Genomic DNA, 20647 nt, shown 5'->3' with positions numbered 1-20647 from the left:
TAGAAGTTACTCAGCTGTAAAATAGCTGAATGGTTCACTCCCTATTGCTCCAACAACCTAGTCCAGTTTCTCTTCAAAAGAATATAAGTATAATAATTCATACCTGGAAGATTATTCAGCACTGAAAACATCCAAATAGTTCTACTTTAAGACCCAACTTTAGTTAAAATGAGAAAGTTTAACTCTAATTTGATTTTTCTTCATAATCATCGCTTAACCAAATTGAAAAAAAAAAAAATCATCTTCCTCGTAACTGCCAAATCACCACCAAAACTAGTCAAGAAGGACATGTTGAAAACACAAGCCTATCTAACTGTCAAGACAGAACCAAAGAGTAAATCTGTGTGGGCAAAATGACAAAAAAGGTTTTTTTCACTGACAGGAGGGTGGGGGTAAAAAAAAAAACCCAAAGAAAATCTTTCCTGTGAGATGCTACAGGATCCTGTTTGTCTGTTATGTTCAGACAAAAGGAGCTGCATACACCCCATTGGTTTAATTTCACAGACCTTCGAGGGAGATGAGAGAAACAGAGATCCCCCGCAACAAGAAAACCAGGACATCAAATTCTCCCAGAAATGTACCTGCAGTAATTTGATAACAATTTCTTCATGTGGAAGGAACAGCAACATGCTGCAGCTTCCGTACAACTTCTCCTGTTATAGCTAAAGCAGCAGGAGGACCAACGAATGCAGATAAACCCACCAATAAATATCTACATGAATTTGAACGTGCCTTTTGCAATTTTAGTGCCTGCACCCTGACTTTCGGCAAAAAATCCCACAAACCAACAATCATGAGTGCATACAGACTGACTTAACTACTTTTACACAAGCCTATGTGAATACCAGAAGAGAGAATACCCGTTTTTCATTATGGGTATGAAAAACCTTAGCTTTCTTTCTCAACATTCATGACTTCAAACACACCAGTAGGCCAGAAATCCTGTAACAGCCTTCTCAATTCTGATCTTAAGATTCATTCTATATAACCAGCTATCACGTATCTGACCTAAAGACTTCCTTACTCTGGGGAAATACAAAGCAGGTCAGAAACTTCTGTATCCGTTTTGTTGAGCATCTAGTTAACACCTTTTGATATAAAAGCTCTTAAGTGCTGAAACATGCCCCCCTCCCCAGTTTTTAAAGAGATGGTCATACTGTCTCTTTCTGCCCCAGAAAACATTTCATGTCTCAGCATGAAATGTTTTCTACCTAAGAAAAATATCCATGTAAACTTCATGAGTGTAACTCATCCTACACATGGTAACAAGGAAAATCCAAGGAGGAACAGATTAGGACTGGAAGTCCTATCTTTTGCTTCTCTTTAAAATCTCAGCACAAAAAACCACTCCTGCACTTCCAGCATAGCTTTTTCTTCCAGCTATATCCTGATCTGCAGTGTTTTGGAAACTCCGTAGTTGGATCTCACCCTACTATCCTGACATTAAGTACACACAGGAGCCTGGGGGTAGAGCAACCTGGTAAAAAACAAGTTGTCTGGAAAGACAACTTTGGAGAAGAGTCCATGCAGCCTGCTCTGCATTACTGTTTGATGTAAAGTAACTACTTAACATATGTGTATATCTGGACTAATACAGTATGTCCTGTGCCTCAACTATGCCCTGAGAAGCAGAATAATCTGCATCACAAACAGGCAAATTAGGCCATAGTGGAATCTCCTGCTGGAAAACAAGAGGATACGGAAAGAGGAAATAAAAGCGCCTTCTGCTAGGAGTAGATGTATCTTTCTGACCAGTGCCGAGGCCTAGACACAGAGATCCATAGATGCCTAGTCTGACCAGATCAGAGCTCTTTTGGAGGCAGCCATATCAGAGTCCTCACAAAACCAACATGACTGTCCACATCTGAGCACGTTCTGGGTGGCCACTACAAATCACAGCCTCCTTTTTCATTTTTCTGGGTTTTTCACCTGTTCTTCCCATCACTCACTAGCTGATATCATATTCATAATAGCTGACATATCCCTTCTTGCTCTCCTTCTCCTCTCCTCCCAAACTCCTTTGGGAGCAATGATGTAAACATACTGTGTGGAAGAAAATTGAAGCAAAGAGAAAAAAAAATTATATTAAATACAAAGGATCAAGACTGTAATTGGAAGTGCTGGACAAAAAACCTTATGGCTTTTACAATAAGACTGGACAACTTCAAGGAACTCTTATCAGAAGAACCTCAGTAACTACTACTTCAAGAAGAGCAAAAATGTTCTTTTTTTTCAATTTCTACTCATTTGAATACTGAGCTATATTGCAATAAACAATAACATCATTTAAAATACTGAAATTGCAGTTTTAAGCTGAACACTACCCCTACAAAAAAAAAAACAAACCAGCCTCTGATAGGACTACATGGTCTTCTCACAATTAAAACACCCAACTGGACTGAAATAAGAAAGTCTGTTTTGGTTTTTTTTTAATATTTGCAAATATTAGTCATAGAAATATTACAAGTGAAACTGTTTTTCTCCAAGACAGAGTCAGCAGAAATAGACTCCAGATTCTGGCTTACTTCCAGTTCTACTGGTAGGTTTACAAGCCTGATGCCTCTCTTTCACACACAAGCTTCTTGCCTTCCTTGAGGCAAGCAGTTCTTTTTTTTGAAGGTCTCCTTCACTCCATGATCCATGCCTCTCATTTCTCTTTCAAGCCAGATGTCAGAAAGACTCTGCTTCTATATTTTGTGATTTTTATGGTATAGAGGCATAAAACAGAAAATGAAAACTCAGAACTCTGTAGACTACCGATACCCTGTCCAAAACTTGAAACCAAAGGTTTATTGATTCCCAAATCAAACATAAACTGGGAAAATGGAAAGAGAAAGATGCAGACTGAAACAACTCTGTGATCAGATATGTTTTCATCATCAAAAAGAAGAAAGAGACAAATCCAAACTTATAAACACATGATACTTCCATAACAATTCTCTTCTGATTCCCCTCATAGTACCAATATGCAACTAATTAAGCTTTCCTTCCAAACTCTCTTCTTAATACCCTGATGTCTGTTTCCAACTCAGTTTTCTGGCTTTTCCAAAATAATCACAAGTTACTTAGCATGTGATTGGCAAATGATTGTGTAAGTTCATCCCTTTATTCTAACAACTATAAACAAAAGCAATGCAAGCACAACTACTTTGGCAAGAGCTGACAACAGGAATAATAGCCCATTGCAGACTTGGTGAGCTGTGTGACAGTTAATGCTAAAATCTTGGAAAATTTTAAATATGACCTAGATAAACCCAGCACAGTGCCCTCCAGTATCATAAACCATCTTTCTAATCTAATGGATAGAGTTCCTAAGCAAAAATACCTATTCTTTATTATTACAGAGCAACCCTCCCTTTCAGAGGGTGCAGACCAAAGTCTAGGCAGTTTAGACTGCACACCCTTCTAAGATGTACCCCTAACTTCAATCATTAATACAAGGTAAGGAATATTCTCCCATCCACTTCTCTTTCACTCATGGCACAAGTGATTTCACTCCTCTATTGCAATCAGCACCACCAATTCTCTAAAACATAATCCGAATACTGATGCCTGACCTCTCAATTTCATTCTCACTTTTCTTGTTTTCCGTATCATATGCCCTACTCCTCTGTAAAAGCCCTACCACTCCTCCATTCTGTCATATCAGAACAGTGTTCTCTATTTTTGTTAGTCCATTACTATTCTTTTTAACTCACCTTTTCCTTTACCACTATGATCAGAAAATCATGACAGATTTATCTACTGCAAATAGCTCATAACATTTGCATTCTTTTCCATTCTCATTGCAAAAGCATTAATCTAGGCTCTCAATCCTTATATTTTTGCTACAACAAACTCTGGGTTTCTATGTACTTCTTCTCTTTCCCATAATTCAGCCTAACTTGCTGCCATAAAAATTGAGTTTCCATGTCTGTAAGTCTGACTAAGTCAGGTTCCTTTAAAAATTCATTCGTTTACTTCCTCTTAAGTCTCCACACCACATGTCAAAGACTGCAAGAACTAATTCCAGTAAGTTCCTTGCTCTAAACTTCAGACCAAGTCACACATGGTTTACCACCAGTCTCAGTTTTGGGACATTCTCCAAGTAGCCTTATGGCTGAAGCCCAGTCTGGCATTCCTCTATCCCTTCTTTCAATCTTTCTTCAAAACAAACTCTTCCAGTCAGCATCCAAATCTTAATCCTTCCCATAATAAAGTGGTAGCTGAAGAGATGACAAGGATGTAAAATATTTGACCAACGTTTTCTTCATACTGGGATCCAGACTCCAATTTAGTATGCTAGCTTTATAAACAAACAATACCACTTTCTCTGGCAAGCGTAGAAGGGAAAGGAATCCACTCCTACTGAATGTAAGCTTTCGTTTTCAGGAGTTTCATCTAAACATCTTTCTTATGACTGCAGCTTTCTAACTGCATACCGAGACAGTGTTCTCCTGGATTTTATACACAGCTTTCACTCCCAGACCACTGTGAGATGACAAAGAGGCAAACTTCTCATACCCTACCTCCCTTCTGTCTTTACTGAAGGCCCTTAACAGGGGTTTAAGTTACTGCCACAAAGTGCAAACTATCACTTCTTATTTCCAAACTGTCAGCTGGGACAAATCCAGGATTTATTTTGAGTGTTTGCTTCAATTTATTGAACTTTATTTCTTAATATGACTATCTGAACCCGGATCCAGGATGCCAATTATCACCTAACACACATAAATACACTTTTCCACATTTTAAACAGAAGGGAACACACAGCACTTAAAAAAAAAATCCCTTCTCAATATTAGAAGGGATTAATTGCAACTTTTCTTCAGTAACTATGTTTGTGCATGAAGTAAGATATGTAATCAGGCTACTATGAAAACTTATGACCTGTGCAGTCATCTAGGACTGGCTACTTTACAGTTCTTTTGTCCTTTTTTATCTCCTGACCTTTTCTGTTAATGCTTTTAGTTCATTTCAAACATCCAGGATACAAGACACATCTTGAAAGTCAGTGAATTTAAATTCAGCACATATTGACAGAAAGACATTACAAACCAAAGGCTGTAAAAAACCTTCAGAGAAGTGGCTTGTGGATTCTGTTCATCATCTAACAAACACATGGTCACATTTCAAAAAACTGCCTCAATTTTGGCAGCACTTTTAACTATCTCAGAACTCAAAAGTGAATGTTCTCTTCCTTAAAGGCTTCCTGTACAGAGCTGGAAGATTCCCCCAGCAGAACAGAGAAAAAACCTCTCGCACATCACATTTTCATTATGTCTCTTACAAACAGATTTCACATTCTAAAGAAAAAGTTCTAAAGAACTATTCTAAAAAGTTCTAAAGAAAAATTCTAAAGAAGCGGGAACCTAATATAAAACACATATTAATGTAAGATTTGAAAAACATTCCTGAACTTTGAATCATTCATGCAACCTTTAACTTCTGCACCATGACTTTTGCATTTTCCTCTCTGGCTTTCCTAAGACCAAGTATTTGTTTGCATTCTAGACTAACATGATCACTCCTTACAACGTAACAATTTGAATCACCTACATCCTATGCTCTAGTGCCTTTAAATAAAGTATTATTTCAACAAAAGGCAAAATTACAAGTTTATTTAAAACACTCCATTCTTGAAACTAGTCTAATGTTAGAATTTCACTATATGCACTAAAGACTTGGATGTGTACAGCTTTCTAGTCCCTACTGACTGCAAGCAGATTACCATAGAACATATCCTGGACATGGGTAATGAGAAACATAGGGGGTTTAATATTAGTTCTACACATATTTTGATAAGAACAATAAATTCTAATTGGAGAGGCAGGATACTTTAATACTCAAAGCTGTTCTGTCTCTTTATAGTCACTGCTACCTTCCATTTTTCACAGTACTCAGGGATACAGAGTACTGATGATCTTGGATAGAGTCTACAACTATACATTTTTTTAAAATTCTGCAAGTAAAAGTAACACGGATTTCTTATTTAAACTATATCCTTAAACGAAATCTTAAAAAACATTGCTGAATTTGCAAATCAGTGTCTCTTCCTTACAAAGTATTAGTAACATTAAAAGTAGTTAACATTTTTGGAAGAGTTTCAAAGTAAAACCCCAATGCAAATAGCAGTTGGTGGTTAAACACCAAGCAGGACTTCTAGACAAGGCTATTGTACTTACACTCTTTCGTTTCAATCTACTTCTGGATTTTTACACTAGGTCCAAAACTACAACTGCAATAGATCTAAAAGGCAATACTAGTTTTCTTCTCATGTGTCAAGATCACTGGTTCAGGCAGATTTTTTAGGATAAATAGGACAGAACTTGGATAAACAATGTCATTAGAATGGAAACAATATTCAGGACTTTCACATGTTCTTCTGGAATGAGGGCATTAGTGCCCATTTTTGTACTTGACACAAAAGCAGTCCACCTATCTTGAAGTAAAAAGTAAATTGTTTTGTCTCCAGGAAATGAAGATTTTTCTATAAAGCAATTCTCCATTAATTTAACTGTTTTTATGTTTACTTTAGGAATGAAAACTAGAGAACTTCTAGCATATTTTCCTTCTGGGGACAGATAAATACACCTGCATTACTGTGTGTGGTGTCTGCACATTATATACCTGTGGTAAGCAGTTGTTAAATCCAACGGTCTCCCCAAAACCTTATGTTGCCAGCACGTGAGGGACCTGACCTCCTGGCTAGAGATATTTGCTGACAATCTCTGGCAAATACCCGAACTTCCTGCTTCCTGCCTTAATATACTGCTCTCCTCATGCCCTCGCTCATGGAACATATATAAAAGGGCTGTGCAAAATAAACACCCTGCACTTAAATTTTCAGAGACTTGACCTAAGCCTCCTGACCAGATACAGCCCAAACTACCACCCATGTAGCTTACAGCAGTATCCAGATTCCCATGAGGCTCACAAGCTCTCCTATGACATGTAACAAGATACATACTCATCACATGAATAAAATCATAGATACATCTCCAGCCATGTAATAAGAGTGTGCCTGAATATCCGTGTATACTCACTCCTTCGCACTGACACATCTCCCAGGGTGGTGGTGAGGGGGTGTGCCTGCCTGATACTTTTCATTCCCAAGATGTTCAACCCTCAGCTGGCATCAGTAAAAACAAAATGTTAGCATTGTTGTTTCATGTTACAGACAGACTGGGACCGTGAGACTGGGAACATCTCCTGCTCTGGGTATGTTTATCCTGAATAATTCATTAGTATGTAAATATCTCATTTAGATAAAATATCAGCTAGATAGCAAGAAATGAGGTCGCTCCAGAAATGGAAACTGGACTAACATGATAATCCACCCATGCTTGTTTATATTCTTCAAAGAATTCAGACATATATGGCTGCGTGGGGATACCTACACTATTATGGGACATAATAGCAGTGGAATTTCCTCTGCAGGGCAAGAAAATTCTCGCAGAACAGGTAAAATTCTACGGTTCCCCAAGCTCAGTGGGAATTCTGAACAAGTGAAAGAAAAAAATCTTGTAATAAAGTTTCTTCAACAATGAAGATATTGGCAAGAAAAGACTTTATCACTTCTGTGGCATTCCTTCAAGATTCCTTGGAAAAAAACAGCTGAGTTTTCAACTGACAGTAATGAATCAACATATATGAATATTGTAAGAAGTGTAATCAAATCAAGTTTCCAAAGACTATCACCCTCCTTTCTGCTATTTGAAAGCCAGAACAGACTCAACATGGAAATGGTGGTTTGCTTTGGAAAGGCTTCACAACCTCCTTTCTTATAGAAGTCTAAAATCCTGGAGAAAGTCATCTGACGTTTCTCTGAAGAGTAGTTCTAAAATTTACATTCTAATTGTTCCATATGTGTTCTTTTTGCATGACTTAAAACATGTTAACTCAGTTTGATTCAATCCTGTCAAGTAACATCCACCACAGAAAACCCAAATGCATGTATTTTTCACTTCTAGAAAAAGGTATCATTTGATTAATTGTCCTTTTATGCTACCACAATACTATATATATTTTTATGCCAAACAGCTGTATGTTTATTTCTCTTCATTTATTCTATTTTCTATAAAATTAAATTTAATATCTTTACATAAATAACATCCAACCAGTAAGAACAGAAGGCTCAGGGGAGACCTTATCACTCTCAAAACTACCTAAAAGGAGGTGGGGGATGGTCTCTTCTCTAAAGTAACAAGCAATAGGACAAAAGAAATTGCCATCAAGTTATGCCACAGTAAGTTTAGATTGATATCAAGAAAAATCATGGTTGTGAAGTATTGTAACAGGCTGCAAAGGGAAGGGATTAAGCCACCCTCTCTAGAGGTATTGACAAGATGTGCATATGTGGCTGTTACGGACATGGTTTAGTGGTGGTCTTGACAGTGCTGACCTAATGGTTGGACTTGATAATCTTAAAGGTCTTTTTCAACTTAAACTATTCTATGATTCTACTCTATGTTTTACAGAAAAGCTGTGCAGAAGAGACAAGATGTTTTATTTTTGAGCAATACAATACTACTCTAATTTTATGTTCTATGTTCACCTGTTTTGAAATAGAACAAACAATTAACTGTCATAGACTGCAATTGGTAAGTTAACATAAAACACTGAAATAATTATTTCTGATGCATTAAACTCCAGGAATCTCTTCTGTAGTCGTAGAATAGGTATTAAATTTCAGCTGTAGCAGAGTTACCTTCGGTAATCTCCTTATCCACACTCAGAATTAGAATGAAAACAAGCTAACACCCAACCAGAGACACTTTAACTGCATAAGTAGTGTGATAAAAGATTTTAAAAAATACTTTTTTTTTCTTTCCAGTGTTAGCATATCCAGTGCATAGTAGAGATCTAACAATGATTTTTCCATGTTTGGCCACCTGAGTAAATGCCCCAAGCCAGGGACCTAAGGCTATGAAACAAACAGTTCAACAGTGACTATCATTTACTCTCTCAAAGGAATAGCAAAATTTTTGCACAGCTGCAAAAGAATCATTTTAGGTTCCTCTACACTTGTTGAGTTTCCATGAGAAGGAGAAATGCTAATAATTTAGAAGTAAAGCAAGATAGAAACCACTTTATTATGCTAATATTTCTGGCCTTATGGCAATAAAAGATCTTAGCAAGGTGGTTTTATATATATATATATGATAAATATAATATTTAGATCAACTAGATGCTTAAATTACAGAATGCTATGCCTGTGTAAAAGTAATATCAATGCTACTGCAAAACAAAAGATGTGCTTAAATTCAACAATTATTTGTCAGACACCATCTGCGTTTTCTTTCATTCCATTCTGATTTTGATCTGTAAGAAACCACACCAGTATCAAATGTCACTCGGTTCTTATTCAAACAGAGCAGCCCAGACACAGTGGCTGCACCAGCTGACTTGGCTGACCTAGGCCTAGAGTAACAACAAACCCCTATAAATCACCAGATGTAAGCAATTGAATAGCGATCAATTTAATTAACTGAACAGCTTTCCAAAGTTTATTGTATTGTTTTAACCCTTCAGGATTCTTCAAGAAAGGTAACTTGCAATTTGTATTCAAGGACAGGATTTGGCCAGAGGGCTACATATTAATAGTTTTAGACACTTTAAATTCCCATTGATAAAATGCAAACCACACATGAAAACCAGGTCTTTTCTTTTTTGCTAACTAATAGTATGATAGTAACTAGTTTTCTACACCTTCCTTCAACAGTTTATTGAAACTAAATCATAGACAAAAAATCCAACTAATTTATAGTTAAAACATCAGGAATAAAATTTCCTTTGAAACCAACTTTTTTGGTTATGGGCCCTACATGCCTTTTACAACTTTATACTCGTATTACAAATGAACACCAAGAAACCTACTCATTTCTTTTGTGAAAAGCAATGAACATGGACACAATCATGTGTCACAATTTTATGTAAATACTGCAGTCATGAAAAAATGTGCCACACATTAAAATGGGTTCAAAAAATTTTTACAAGACATGGGCAAAACATCTTCTAAGCCAGATACTTGCTCTGAAGCTGCAACTTGAGGGGGTTTTCCTGTATTGCCCAGTGGAATTAACAGCATCCTGCTATGATTTAACACATCAGGATCTCAGCCAAGATGCATAACAACAGAGTATAAGTCTTGTTTTAAAGACAGCACTGTACAAGTTTTTGTAACATTTACAGATGCTTGTACAGTGCCTAGCACAACAGGACTGAGGCTTCTGGGCACTACCACAACATAAATTAATTCTAATGCAGTCTTTGTATCTGGGAAGCATGAAAACTACAAGGATTAAACTCAATTATACACATTTTGAAGAACTATTAAATAATATGACATAATCAACTTTCTAACCACAAGCTGCCCTATTTCCAATTATTTTACTTTAATCTCTGTAATGCACACATTTCCATGAACCCTGTAGAGTTAGTTCCACTAACCAGGGACAAGAGTAAGATGTACTTACAAAGACAGAAGAGTTATATTTGCTGAGACTGGTCCCAGATCTGGAATGATCTCCAGTTCATTGTTGTTCAACTTCCTATTAGTATGACAAAAGAGAGAGTTAGCTTTGATGTTAATCAGAAGTATGTACATTGGACTTGCTAAACTGCTGAACTGTGTCACCTCAAAATTAAAAAATAATTCCAGTTTCACTTAATGTAAAATACCAGAACAGCAAGGATCTTTGTTGTTCAAGCAACCATCCCTAGAGAAATAACTATACAATTAGCATACACAAACACAGGTTGGGTATTTTTGGTTCGGGTTTATGTTTTGGTATGGTTTTTAATTAAGACAAATTAACTTACACTTCCTGAAGACTATGAAGGTGATCCAAGATATTGGTCTTGATTGAAGATAATTTGTTGTAACTTAAGTCCCTATGAGGTTACAAAAATAAACACCCTGTCAGTTTTGCCATACAATATCAAGTAAAGTAGTACCATTTCAATCCAAATTATGTTCTCACTTGTCTCCAAGTACATAAAAAGATTTTTTTATATTAGTAAAATTAGAATAGAAACTCATCTGCTTATACAGGGTATAAATACACAAATACAAATACCTTGATCACTGTCAGCAGTGTTAAAGATATTCCTAGTATCTCTGAACAATACAGAACTGTTTATTGGAATGTGCATAGGACCCATGGAAAACATCGTAAGATTTTGACTCATATACACCAACAACCCCTTTCCCACATCCCCTCACAATAGATATGGCTATAATAACCTCTTGGTTACTTTAACAAGAAAAATTAAAAAACCAATAGTCGTTGCAGTCTCATTTCTTGGGTTAATCATATTTCACTCTTCTCACCCACATCTCAAGAGTAATCCATCGCTAACAAATACACAATGAGGACGCCCATAAATTGCAATTGTATTTTCCACAAAATTCAGGACACCGTCCCCACATAACCAAATTTAATGGAGATCTTAAGAAATAGCAGAAGAAAACAGACATAGCAAGGGCTAATTCTGAGTTTTAAGATGTCTGTTACTGGTGATACTAATACCACACTTAGTTGGTCTTCAAGAAGTAGCTCAAATACTTAGCTTGCACCATGTTTAAGATCCCCAGTATACAGTGATGCAGTTTATAAGCAATCGTTAGCACCTTTGTAGCATTTGCTACTAAACAAGCCAGGTAACAAAAATACAACACTTCTTGTTGACCACAAGAAATACTTTTCCTTACAGTGCCACGCATTTTTACCCTCTCAAACCCTTGACACCATGCAAGTCGTAGGATATTTTGCTGTAAGTACTGGAAACATGACAGAAATACGAGTGATTATAAAATATAAGACAGAAAAGCTAATTGCAGGAACTCAAACCTGCACATCTCTGAACCTCTGCACAAGTGGTACTGACTCACAACTCATCTTGTAACCATGACTAGCTCTGTTGAAGGCCTCCCCCTTCTCAGTCACTCATCCATCAAAATGTGCACTTTTCTGTTCCCCCACTACAGATTATCACTACCTCACCAGAATCAATCCAGCCATCTGCAAGCATTTGTTCCAAGTTAAAACACTGAATCTATCCAAGCCAGATAACAAAAAAGACATTATTTTTAATGAGTTCTTAAATTCATTTCAGTGAGTGTTTGTAATGCAGACATGCAGAGAAATCAATCAGCACACCTCAGCAGTGAGCAGCTGTAGCATCAGATGCAGAGTGCTTTAAAAAGCACCCTTTCGAAAAAAATTGCTCACACTCCATAATACTTTTCCCCATGCTAATTAAGCAGTAAAGAGTCATCCACCATACCTGGGGTCCTCATCAAGCCACACAGGCATAAAGTGTTATTTCAAGTTGAATCTATGGGGAAACTACATGATTCCTGACTTTTTCTGGGTAACAGGACAGTCATTCCTGCTGAGCATGCCAAACGCAGGCCTGACTGCCATAGACATGTCTACTCTCCATCCACATTTGCAGAAGTGAAGAAAGATGATGGACAGCATATCCCTGCTGCATACACATCAAAACTGGCTTAAATGAAGCCAAGTTCAGGGTCTGTGCTAGGCATTCTGCTCTGTGACTAAGCCCAGAAAACCCACAGATCCAGAGAACTCCAGTTTCCCTGCACCCATGACTCCACATCCTGAGACACAGGTGTTATGTTGCAACCCAGCCAGGCATCTAAGTTTCCTTAGTAAAACTCTGTTTTACATTCTCCCAACTGACTCATTCAATGTTGCCAGAACAGTTTCATTGTCACTTTTGTCCTCTCCTGCAGTTGCCAGTTAAAAAAACCCCAGCAATAATAAAAATAAAGTATAAAAAATAATCCCAGGCATGTATGGTATTATGAAGGGTACCACCAGTACTCGGCTGTAAGGTGTGCTCTGAGCCAGCTAACTGGACCACACCCAGCAGGCTGCTGAGCTGTGGCTCCAGAGCCTGGCTCAGGGCCACAGGCAGGGAAAAGAGATGTGTTTCCCAAGCCAGGGCTGCATGTGTGAATGGCATTTTCCAGAACAAAAGAAGCAGGCTGAGTCCTGGGGGAGAGCCACCTACAGAAGGGGAACACACTCCCTAAGGCACACACTGCATTCTTTCAGGTGTATAAACACCTACAGGTTTTCCTCTTAATGATGGAAAACCAATATAGTGTCAATGTTTTCAAAAGCCCACTAATTTTCGTTTCACCATAATGATTTTGAATTCTCCTGTATATTAGGTTAACCGCATTAAAGTTAGTGGACTGCATCTTTCACTGCTTAAAAATCTAATGCAAACATTCTCCTGGCCATGCACTGGAGAAAAATCCCTTTGTTTAACATCTGAAGGCATTAGCGGCACAGATTTGAAATTCTCACACTGCATTCTTAAGTGTAAATACTGAAAAAGTATGCTGCTACAAAAATCTAGACAGCAATCTAACTTGGTCCTTAAAGGCAGAGTGGAGTTTTTGCCCCTAAACTTACTTCAATATTTGGCTTTAGTCTGTAGGGATTATAAGAACTATGCAAATAAACAGCCAAAATTCAGCTGTTATGGCTGTTAGTGCCTAACTTGTTACTGTTGTTCACGCTTCAGACAGGACTTCAGAATCAGAAATTATTTCAACAAAGAGCTTTCAACATTAGTGCTAAAAACCTGCATTTCTTCATTTCACCTAAAAACTCTGCAAAAGGTTTATTTAAGGCATGTTTGCCTAAAGGACCTACCAGACAGTAACAGACATGAGCAGATTTGTTCTGCTGGAGTTATAACATGTTAAAAAAAAAAAAAAATCTGGCAGAGTCCTCAAACTATAAAAATCCTGCAATTACAACCACTGCTGTGCATGATCACCACACTGGAGCCAGACACTTTCACTCATAGCTCAAGCTCACATCCATCTGGAGTCTATCAAGGCAACCCTGAGCATAACTAACACTAGGTTTCAAACCACCTTTTTTTTGTGTTTGTTTTTCAACACTGAAGATACATTCACGTTTTCCATGTCGCACCTACTTTAAAAAATACATACATAAAAATTTCTTATGCCTGGTTTACTTACAGCAGGTTGTCAAATACAAGATGGAAAAAAAAAATCCCAAAGCAAAAAATCAACAAAAAAATGCCCAACCTTCCAGACAATACTGAATTGCCTGTTTCATACAGTCTATATGCTTGTCTACCAATAGTTGCATAAAATATGTATTATAAACATTCTATTAAACATTACTTTAGTACTACCGGCATAGGAAACTTCATGAAAATTCAGGAAAAATATGCCTTGCAAGTTAAATTTTAAGTTCAATCAAAGTGGTTGAAGTGAATCAAGAGTTAAAATATTTGCCTTTTACTAATAATCTAAGTGAAGTTTAAGCCTGTAGAAGTTTCTCAAACCTATAAGCACTGGGTTGGCACCATTTTTTAACATATAAAAATCTATTATCCCAGTTGCAAAGCTACAAGCTGATTTCAGTCCAATGCATTTCTCATCATACCTTAAAACAAGTACAAAGAAAATTAAATTCTATTTTTCCTTCATATAAATGGAATTGACATAATTCAAACACTATGTGTTTTCCATTTCTGAATTTTCTTTGTATGTCAAAACCAAATTACAAGGGGGGAGAAAATTCCCTCTATGATTACTTTTGCTACTAAAATTTCAAAAGTCATAGAAGATTGAACAGAACACACTCTGAAAAGCCAGAAACCAGATACATATTAAGAAATTCTTTATAGTAATAATAAGCACATATACCTGTTCTTCACCTCACATTTCTAATAGAAGTGATTGGACACTTAGGTAGAATTGCCTTCACTTAGGAGAGCATGCCATAGTTTTTACCCTCTAAGAACCTGTTCTATGAAACAAACTGATGTCTATGTTCCATCATGTTTGTGTGACCATCTTTTGTTAACTCATAAGTCTCAGCATTAGCTGAAACTTAACTCTGAACATCAATGTTTGTGTGTTTAAAAACTGAAAGAAAACCTACTCCATAGAGAGAAGGCAAGTGCTTCTTCACACATTTTATAGTTAAAACTTTTAGTTTCTAACTTAATTTACAACACTTAGTCACAATTATCATCTTCTTCCTTAGAGAACTCAGAAACCTGAGCCCCAAGTCAAATTTTAAAATGCAAATCCAGCAACAGTTCCTTAATCAGTCCCACTGGGGCCTATAGAGCTGCTAATTCAGCAGAAATCAGCAGAGCTGAAAAACAAAAAGCTGGGCTGTAGCTGTTTTAAGACACTGATCCAAAGTGACTCATAAATCAGCTTGCTATGTTCAAGCTTTAGTCTGGAAAATATTGAAAAACAGCTGTGAAAACCATACATCTTTTTTTTCTGGCAATTCTGGTAGAGAACTAGAGGATTTATAAAATGTAAATACTAAAGATGTAATACAAACACAAGTGAAAATCATTTTTCAGACTTTCCCTCCTGCCCCACCGACAGTTCTAGCATTCCTGAGTGAACCTGGCGAAGGGTACTGAAGTGCCAGCAGGAGTTTGCACACATGGAAGATGCTGGCCAATGCTCAATACTCTTCCTCCTCCAGCTCTAACAACACCACATTCTTGCAATATCAGGATACACATCCTGAAATTAAATGAAAATCCAACTTCAAAACTATCTGTACACAAAGCCATTATAAATGTTTATCAGTTTTCAGCAGACTGTTACCATGAAGTACGGTAATAGAAGAAGGTATTTCTGGCTAAAATCACAGTGAAGTTGGCAACTGTAGCCTGTTTACAGTCCACTTTGTGAAGCCACTTCCATACAAAAGAGTAGACTCACACCTACACCAAGAAGAGGACATTAACTCAGGTTCGATTTTTCCCCCCCTCTTTGTCCATTCTGAGGTCACTCTCATTTTATTTCGGCAGGGAATTTGAACAAAAAAAGGCATGAAAGAACGCAGCAAGAGTTTAAAAAACCTGCTCTCCATATGGGCGAGTACAGATGGGCAAAGGAAGGTGTAAAGCCTAATACGGGCCTAGACTTTTTCAGGCAAAAGAGCTTTCACTCTCCTGCTTGGGGGTCTCGCCTGCGTGTGTTGAGAATGTAGTAAAAAAAGCTGTTGTTTTCTCAAGAGAACTGGAAAGTCTGCAATTAAACCAGCCTTTGGTTATACTCACCACAGAGTTTCAAGGAAAACACAGTAGACATAAAGCAATAAAATTCATAAACTGTCTTTTACAAATTTTATAATGTGCAGTTTGTTGCAACAATAATCCAGACTAGTCAAACCTTTTTTGCCTATGTAAAACTGAACGCATTCATTACCAGATTGCACAATCCCAGGTCCCAGTACTGGGGCAGCTGGAGGTAACAGACAGCGCCACACTCTTCCTTGTTCTTATTAAGACGGGAAGGAATAAAGAGCTGGGTACTTCTAAGGCATTTGTCACAAACAAAAGAAATATTTACACAAAAGCGGCCAGACCACATGGTTTGGTGACACCTACAAAGATGTACTTCTGTGAGTTTAAAAGCAAGTGACACAGCTGTCCAATGAGTAATCACAGCAGGGTTTCTTACAACACACCAAAGCTTATTTATACAAGCGGAACTTATTTTCTCACACTTTTAAAGGAATGTGAACTTACATAAGGGCAATTTACACTACCAAGGGAATTCTAATTAGAAAAATGTCCCTTGTGCTAACAAAAAAGCCCTGCAATGTGTTTTATTGTCTCTCGGGAACATAAGTGGAAAAGACAAATTTGGATTACTGCTAAAGAAAAATGCTTTTTATAGCAACTGTAAAAAATGAAAAGTTCTGTGATTTTCTCCTTGTGTTTTTATTTACCACATCTGAATTTTAACAGCATTGATATATTGATTTTAACAGCACTGATGTATGCTAAACTAAGAAACTAAACTATAAAGCTTACGTTGTATCAAAATAAAATCCTTAGGTTTTGTCAGAAAACTTAAGTGCGCATACTGAAACAGTTCAAACGAATAAGAGGGATGAAATATAATAGAAAGCAAAACCAGTTGTTGAATGTAAAGTAAATCCAGTAGTAGATCCTTATGTTTCAATCAACTCGAAAAGAAAAGAAAAGAAAGGAAAGGAAAAGAAAAGAAAAGAAAAGAAAAGAAAAGAAAAGAAAAGAAAAGAAAAGAAAAGAAAAGAAAAGAAAAGAAAAGAAAAGAAAAGAAAAGAAAAGAAAAGAAAAGAGAAAAGAAAATTAGGTTTCTTTCCCCTCACACTTTCCTATACCAGTCCTGGAAATATTCTACTCCCAGAGCCATGCCTGTCTTCAGTTCCAGATGGTGTCAATACAGCCATCCACGTTTCATGAGTAAAGCAGCATGACCTCCAGACGAGGCAATTGAACAGAATTAGCCACAACTAATTGAAAGTCTTCCTGTTTACTTTAAAGCTCTTATCTCGATCTGCTTTGAAAATGTAATAGAAAATTAATACGACTAATACAGATCTTTCAGTGACAAGCGATTAAAAACAAATATGAGAAGTCTCTCGGCCACTTTCAAACTTTTAAAAAGCTGACCTAATTTATGCTTTTTCTATACAAGTTTGTCACTGAAGCTAACTTTTCCTCAGCTGGCCCTTGAGTTCGCGCTGCCCCGGGTTCGGCCATGCGCGGCCCAGCGGGCCCGCACCATCGCCAGCACCAGAACTACCCAGGAATGAAGAGCTGCGCGAAGAAAACCGATAGGAGCTTTCCCGACACACCGATCAGCGTTAACGTGATGATTACTGCACGTTGGCCAAGAAAGGCAACAGAACTTTTTTCTTCCGACACTGAGCAGCGCTCCCGGGCCCGCTTCAGCCGGGCGCTTATCGCCACCACCGCTCGGGGCCGCAGCCCGCCCCAAGGGACGCTGTCCCGCTGCGGCCGCCGGCGCCCGCGCCGTGACCGCTGACAGCTCGGCCGCGGCCGCAGCGCCGCCCGCTCCGCACCTCGCTGCCGCCGCCACCCCCGCTCCCCCCAAAGCGCGCCTGTCCGCGGCCGCGGGGGCAGAAGATGGCGGGCGGACGCGGGCCGGTGCCCCCAGCCCGCCAGCCCGATACTCACAGATGCACCGCCCCCCGCGGCAGCCGCTCGGGCAGCCGGCTCAACTCCAGGCGGCTGCAGACGACGAGGTGCCCGGCACAGCGGCAGGGCGCTGGGCAGCGGGCGGCGGCGGGGCGGCCGCCCAGCAGCAGCGGCAGCAGGAGCAGCGCCGGGAGGACGGCGGGCGCCGTGCGGGGCCGGCGGAGCATGGCGGGCTCGCGGAGCCGCTGCCCGCGCCCCCGTCCCTGGCGTTCCCCTCGCTAACAGAGCTGAGCGCGGCACGACCTCCTGCTTCTCAGCGCGGGTGGCGGCTGCCGCTCATGCCCCGGGGCGGCCGCTGAGGGGGGAAGGCGATGGGAGACGGGGGTGTAGAAAAAAGTAGAGACAAGAAAGCGGGAGGGGACCGCAGCGCCGCCAGCCACTCCGCAAACTTTCCGCCACCTCAGCCCGCCTCCGCGCGGCCGGGGGAGCCCCGAGCACGGCCCGCCCCGCCGCAGCCCCCTCCCCGTGCCATGTGACAGCCGCGGCCGGGCCCCCGGGGCTGGGGTGCGGGTGGCCGGCCGGGGCGAGGGTGGGCTGGCATCGTGCCCCACTGCTGCCATGCCTTGGCGGTGGCAGCCACAGACCGCCGTCCCCCGCCGGGCCGCAGTACATGGCCGGCCTCGCAGCACGGCGGCCGCTGCTGTGGGGTTTTGCATGCGTCCTCGGCCTCTCCGTGGGCGGGCGGGAGCGGGCAGTGGGCCCTGTGTGCCCTGAGCGTCACGCACCAGGCAGGGCAGCACGGCCGTGCTGGCGCGGGGTGTCCCTTTGCCACACACCAGGTAGCGTGTGTCGTGGTAATCCAGAAGCTGCTCCAGAGGTCTCAACGGCTTCCCAGCCAAGCCTGGGGTCACTGGCATGTAAAAGGTGAGGTGAGGTTAACTCCTGCCTTCCGGGTCCTACACGGCTAGTCCAGACACCGTAATTAAGCCCATTATGTTCCCCACAGGATCCCGGCTCCAAAGGTTCAGGGAAGTGGGCAGGACGTACAGATTCCACATCTCTGAGGTAATCAATGTAATTTAAGTAAATACCTATTGTTCAAGTTCCATATGTAAGGCCGGACACTGCAACGGATTCAATCACGGAAGGCTTCGCACCACCCCGTACTTTGCAGCAGCAGCTATTAAATTGTTCAGGAACACTGCCTTTCCTCTCACCTTTATATGTACACCTGAAAGATGGCAGACATCTTAGGCACTGAACCTGGAGCCTCGAGAAGTTTGATGACTCTAGTATCAAGTAAACTAAAAACTTTGTCCCGGTTTTTATTGTTTCCATGATACAGGGATTTTCGTTAAACAAAAATACATTTTACCCAGGAGTCATGAGTTTGCCAGCCACACTACAAACATTCATGTGCCACTGACAACGTGACTGTTTCAGATGCATAGGATGTGCAGAGCTGTGCAATGTTTTGTCAGCTTGTGTTCCACTGACCACTGATGTTCCTTACGGAAATTACCATGGGAAAACAAACAAATGCTGCAGGAGCACACTTTTCTCTACATATAAATGCAAGCAAACAAGCAAAGGAGCAAAAAAAAAGAGGCTAGAAATTATGTAGTACGTCTTTACAAGTTATTATTTTTGTATTTAAATGAATGAAAAATGTCCTGGTACCACTGGCATGTCAGTATTGCAGTTTCTTTTCAAGTCTTCCTTTGGAAACATTAGGGTGGCATTAGATCAACAAAGCCTGTGAAACACAGAGCTGTTCTAAACAGACAGCAGGACAGTTCCAAATTTGGATTTTTGAAGTTATCCATCATTAGTCTGTATGTGTTTCCATGGAAGTCAGGGGGGAAACAAATTTTCTCAAGTTCCAGCGTCTGTTCTAGCTGTACAATTGTTTCACGCTTTAATACCAAGATACAGAGACACTTGACCATGTGTTTATATATAGGTAACATATGCTATACTCGCTAATTTTGCAGAGTAATCAAAAATTCAAGAGAAGGGTCTTTATGTTGCTCCAGGTAATTATTGAATGATCTACAAAAATTAAAATAGATTTAGAGTAACTAAGCTTTGTATTATAGTTCCCAGAGTACATAGCAAATGGCCTCACTTTTCTGGGAAAGATGAGCTTCTCTTGAGTGTTGGTAAGGGTGGTGATTCACTAGTAGGTGGTAAGAGAGTCATTAAGCTGTCAGTTTTAACATCCAAGGGAAAGAAAAATTAGAAACAAAGCATTTTGGACGTAATTTATCATAGCAGTCAATAATATATACAGTCCATATGTGAATTAGGGAACAAAAGAGAATCTGAGAAACAAAAGCAGAAAAAAAAAAGAGATGAAAAGGGCAGGAACTTCTGGTTTTGTAATTTTGAAAACCACTCATGCAGTCAGGGAATACTGTGTCCTCAGAAAAACCTAATGCATATTTAGTGCTAGTAATAAATGAAGCTGTTTTAAGTTAAGCAAGGTAAATCAATTCAGAAAATTAGTTCATTTGTCTTTGCAGCTTCTTTTCTCAAAATAATATTATGAATCCTACAATGCTTATATTTATTTACATGTATGTGTACTTCAGAGTCCAATGACAGAAAGTCTTTCTTCCCACAGGAAGATTTGCTCTCTTCAGAAGTCTCAAGGATTGATTCTGCACCTCATATGAGC

At 39.5% G+C, this 20647-nt stretch overlaps 1 protein-coding gene across 1 annotated transcript in view; it reads right to left on the bottom strand.

Annotated features, from left to right (window-relative positions):
• LRIG3 (leucine rich repeats and immunoglobulin like domains 3) overlaps positions 1-18669 on the bottom strand; it is a 44553-nt gene extending 25884 nt beyond the window's left edge. The window contains exons 1-3 of the mRNA XM_063396576.1: positions 18007-18669; positions 10804-10875; positions 10458-10532 (exon numbers count right to left, since the gene is read on the bottom strand). Of these exons, the coding sequence (XP_063252646.1) occupies positions 10458-10532; positions 10804-10875; positions 18007-18194 (335 nt within the window). The 5' untranslated portion in view covers positions 18195-18669. The remainder of the gene's footprint in view (positions 1-10457; positions 10533-10803; positions 10876-18006) is intronic.
• Between the last annotated feature and the right edge of the window lie 1978 nt (positions 18670-20647).

The sequence above is a fragment of the Prinia subflava genome, chromosome 4 (assembly GCF_021018805.1).
Source record: "Prinia subflava isolate CZ2003 ecotype Zambia chromosome 4, Cam_Psub_1.2, whole genome shotgun sequence".
NCBI classification, from domain to species: Eukaryota; Metazoa; Chordata; class Aves; order Passeriformes; family Cisticolidae; genus Prinia; species Prinia subflava.
This window is presented reverse-complemented; position numbering and strand designations above follow the sequence as displayed.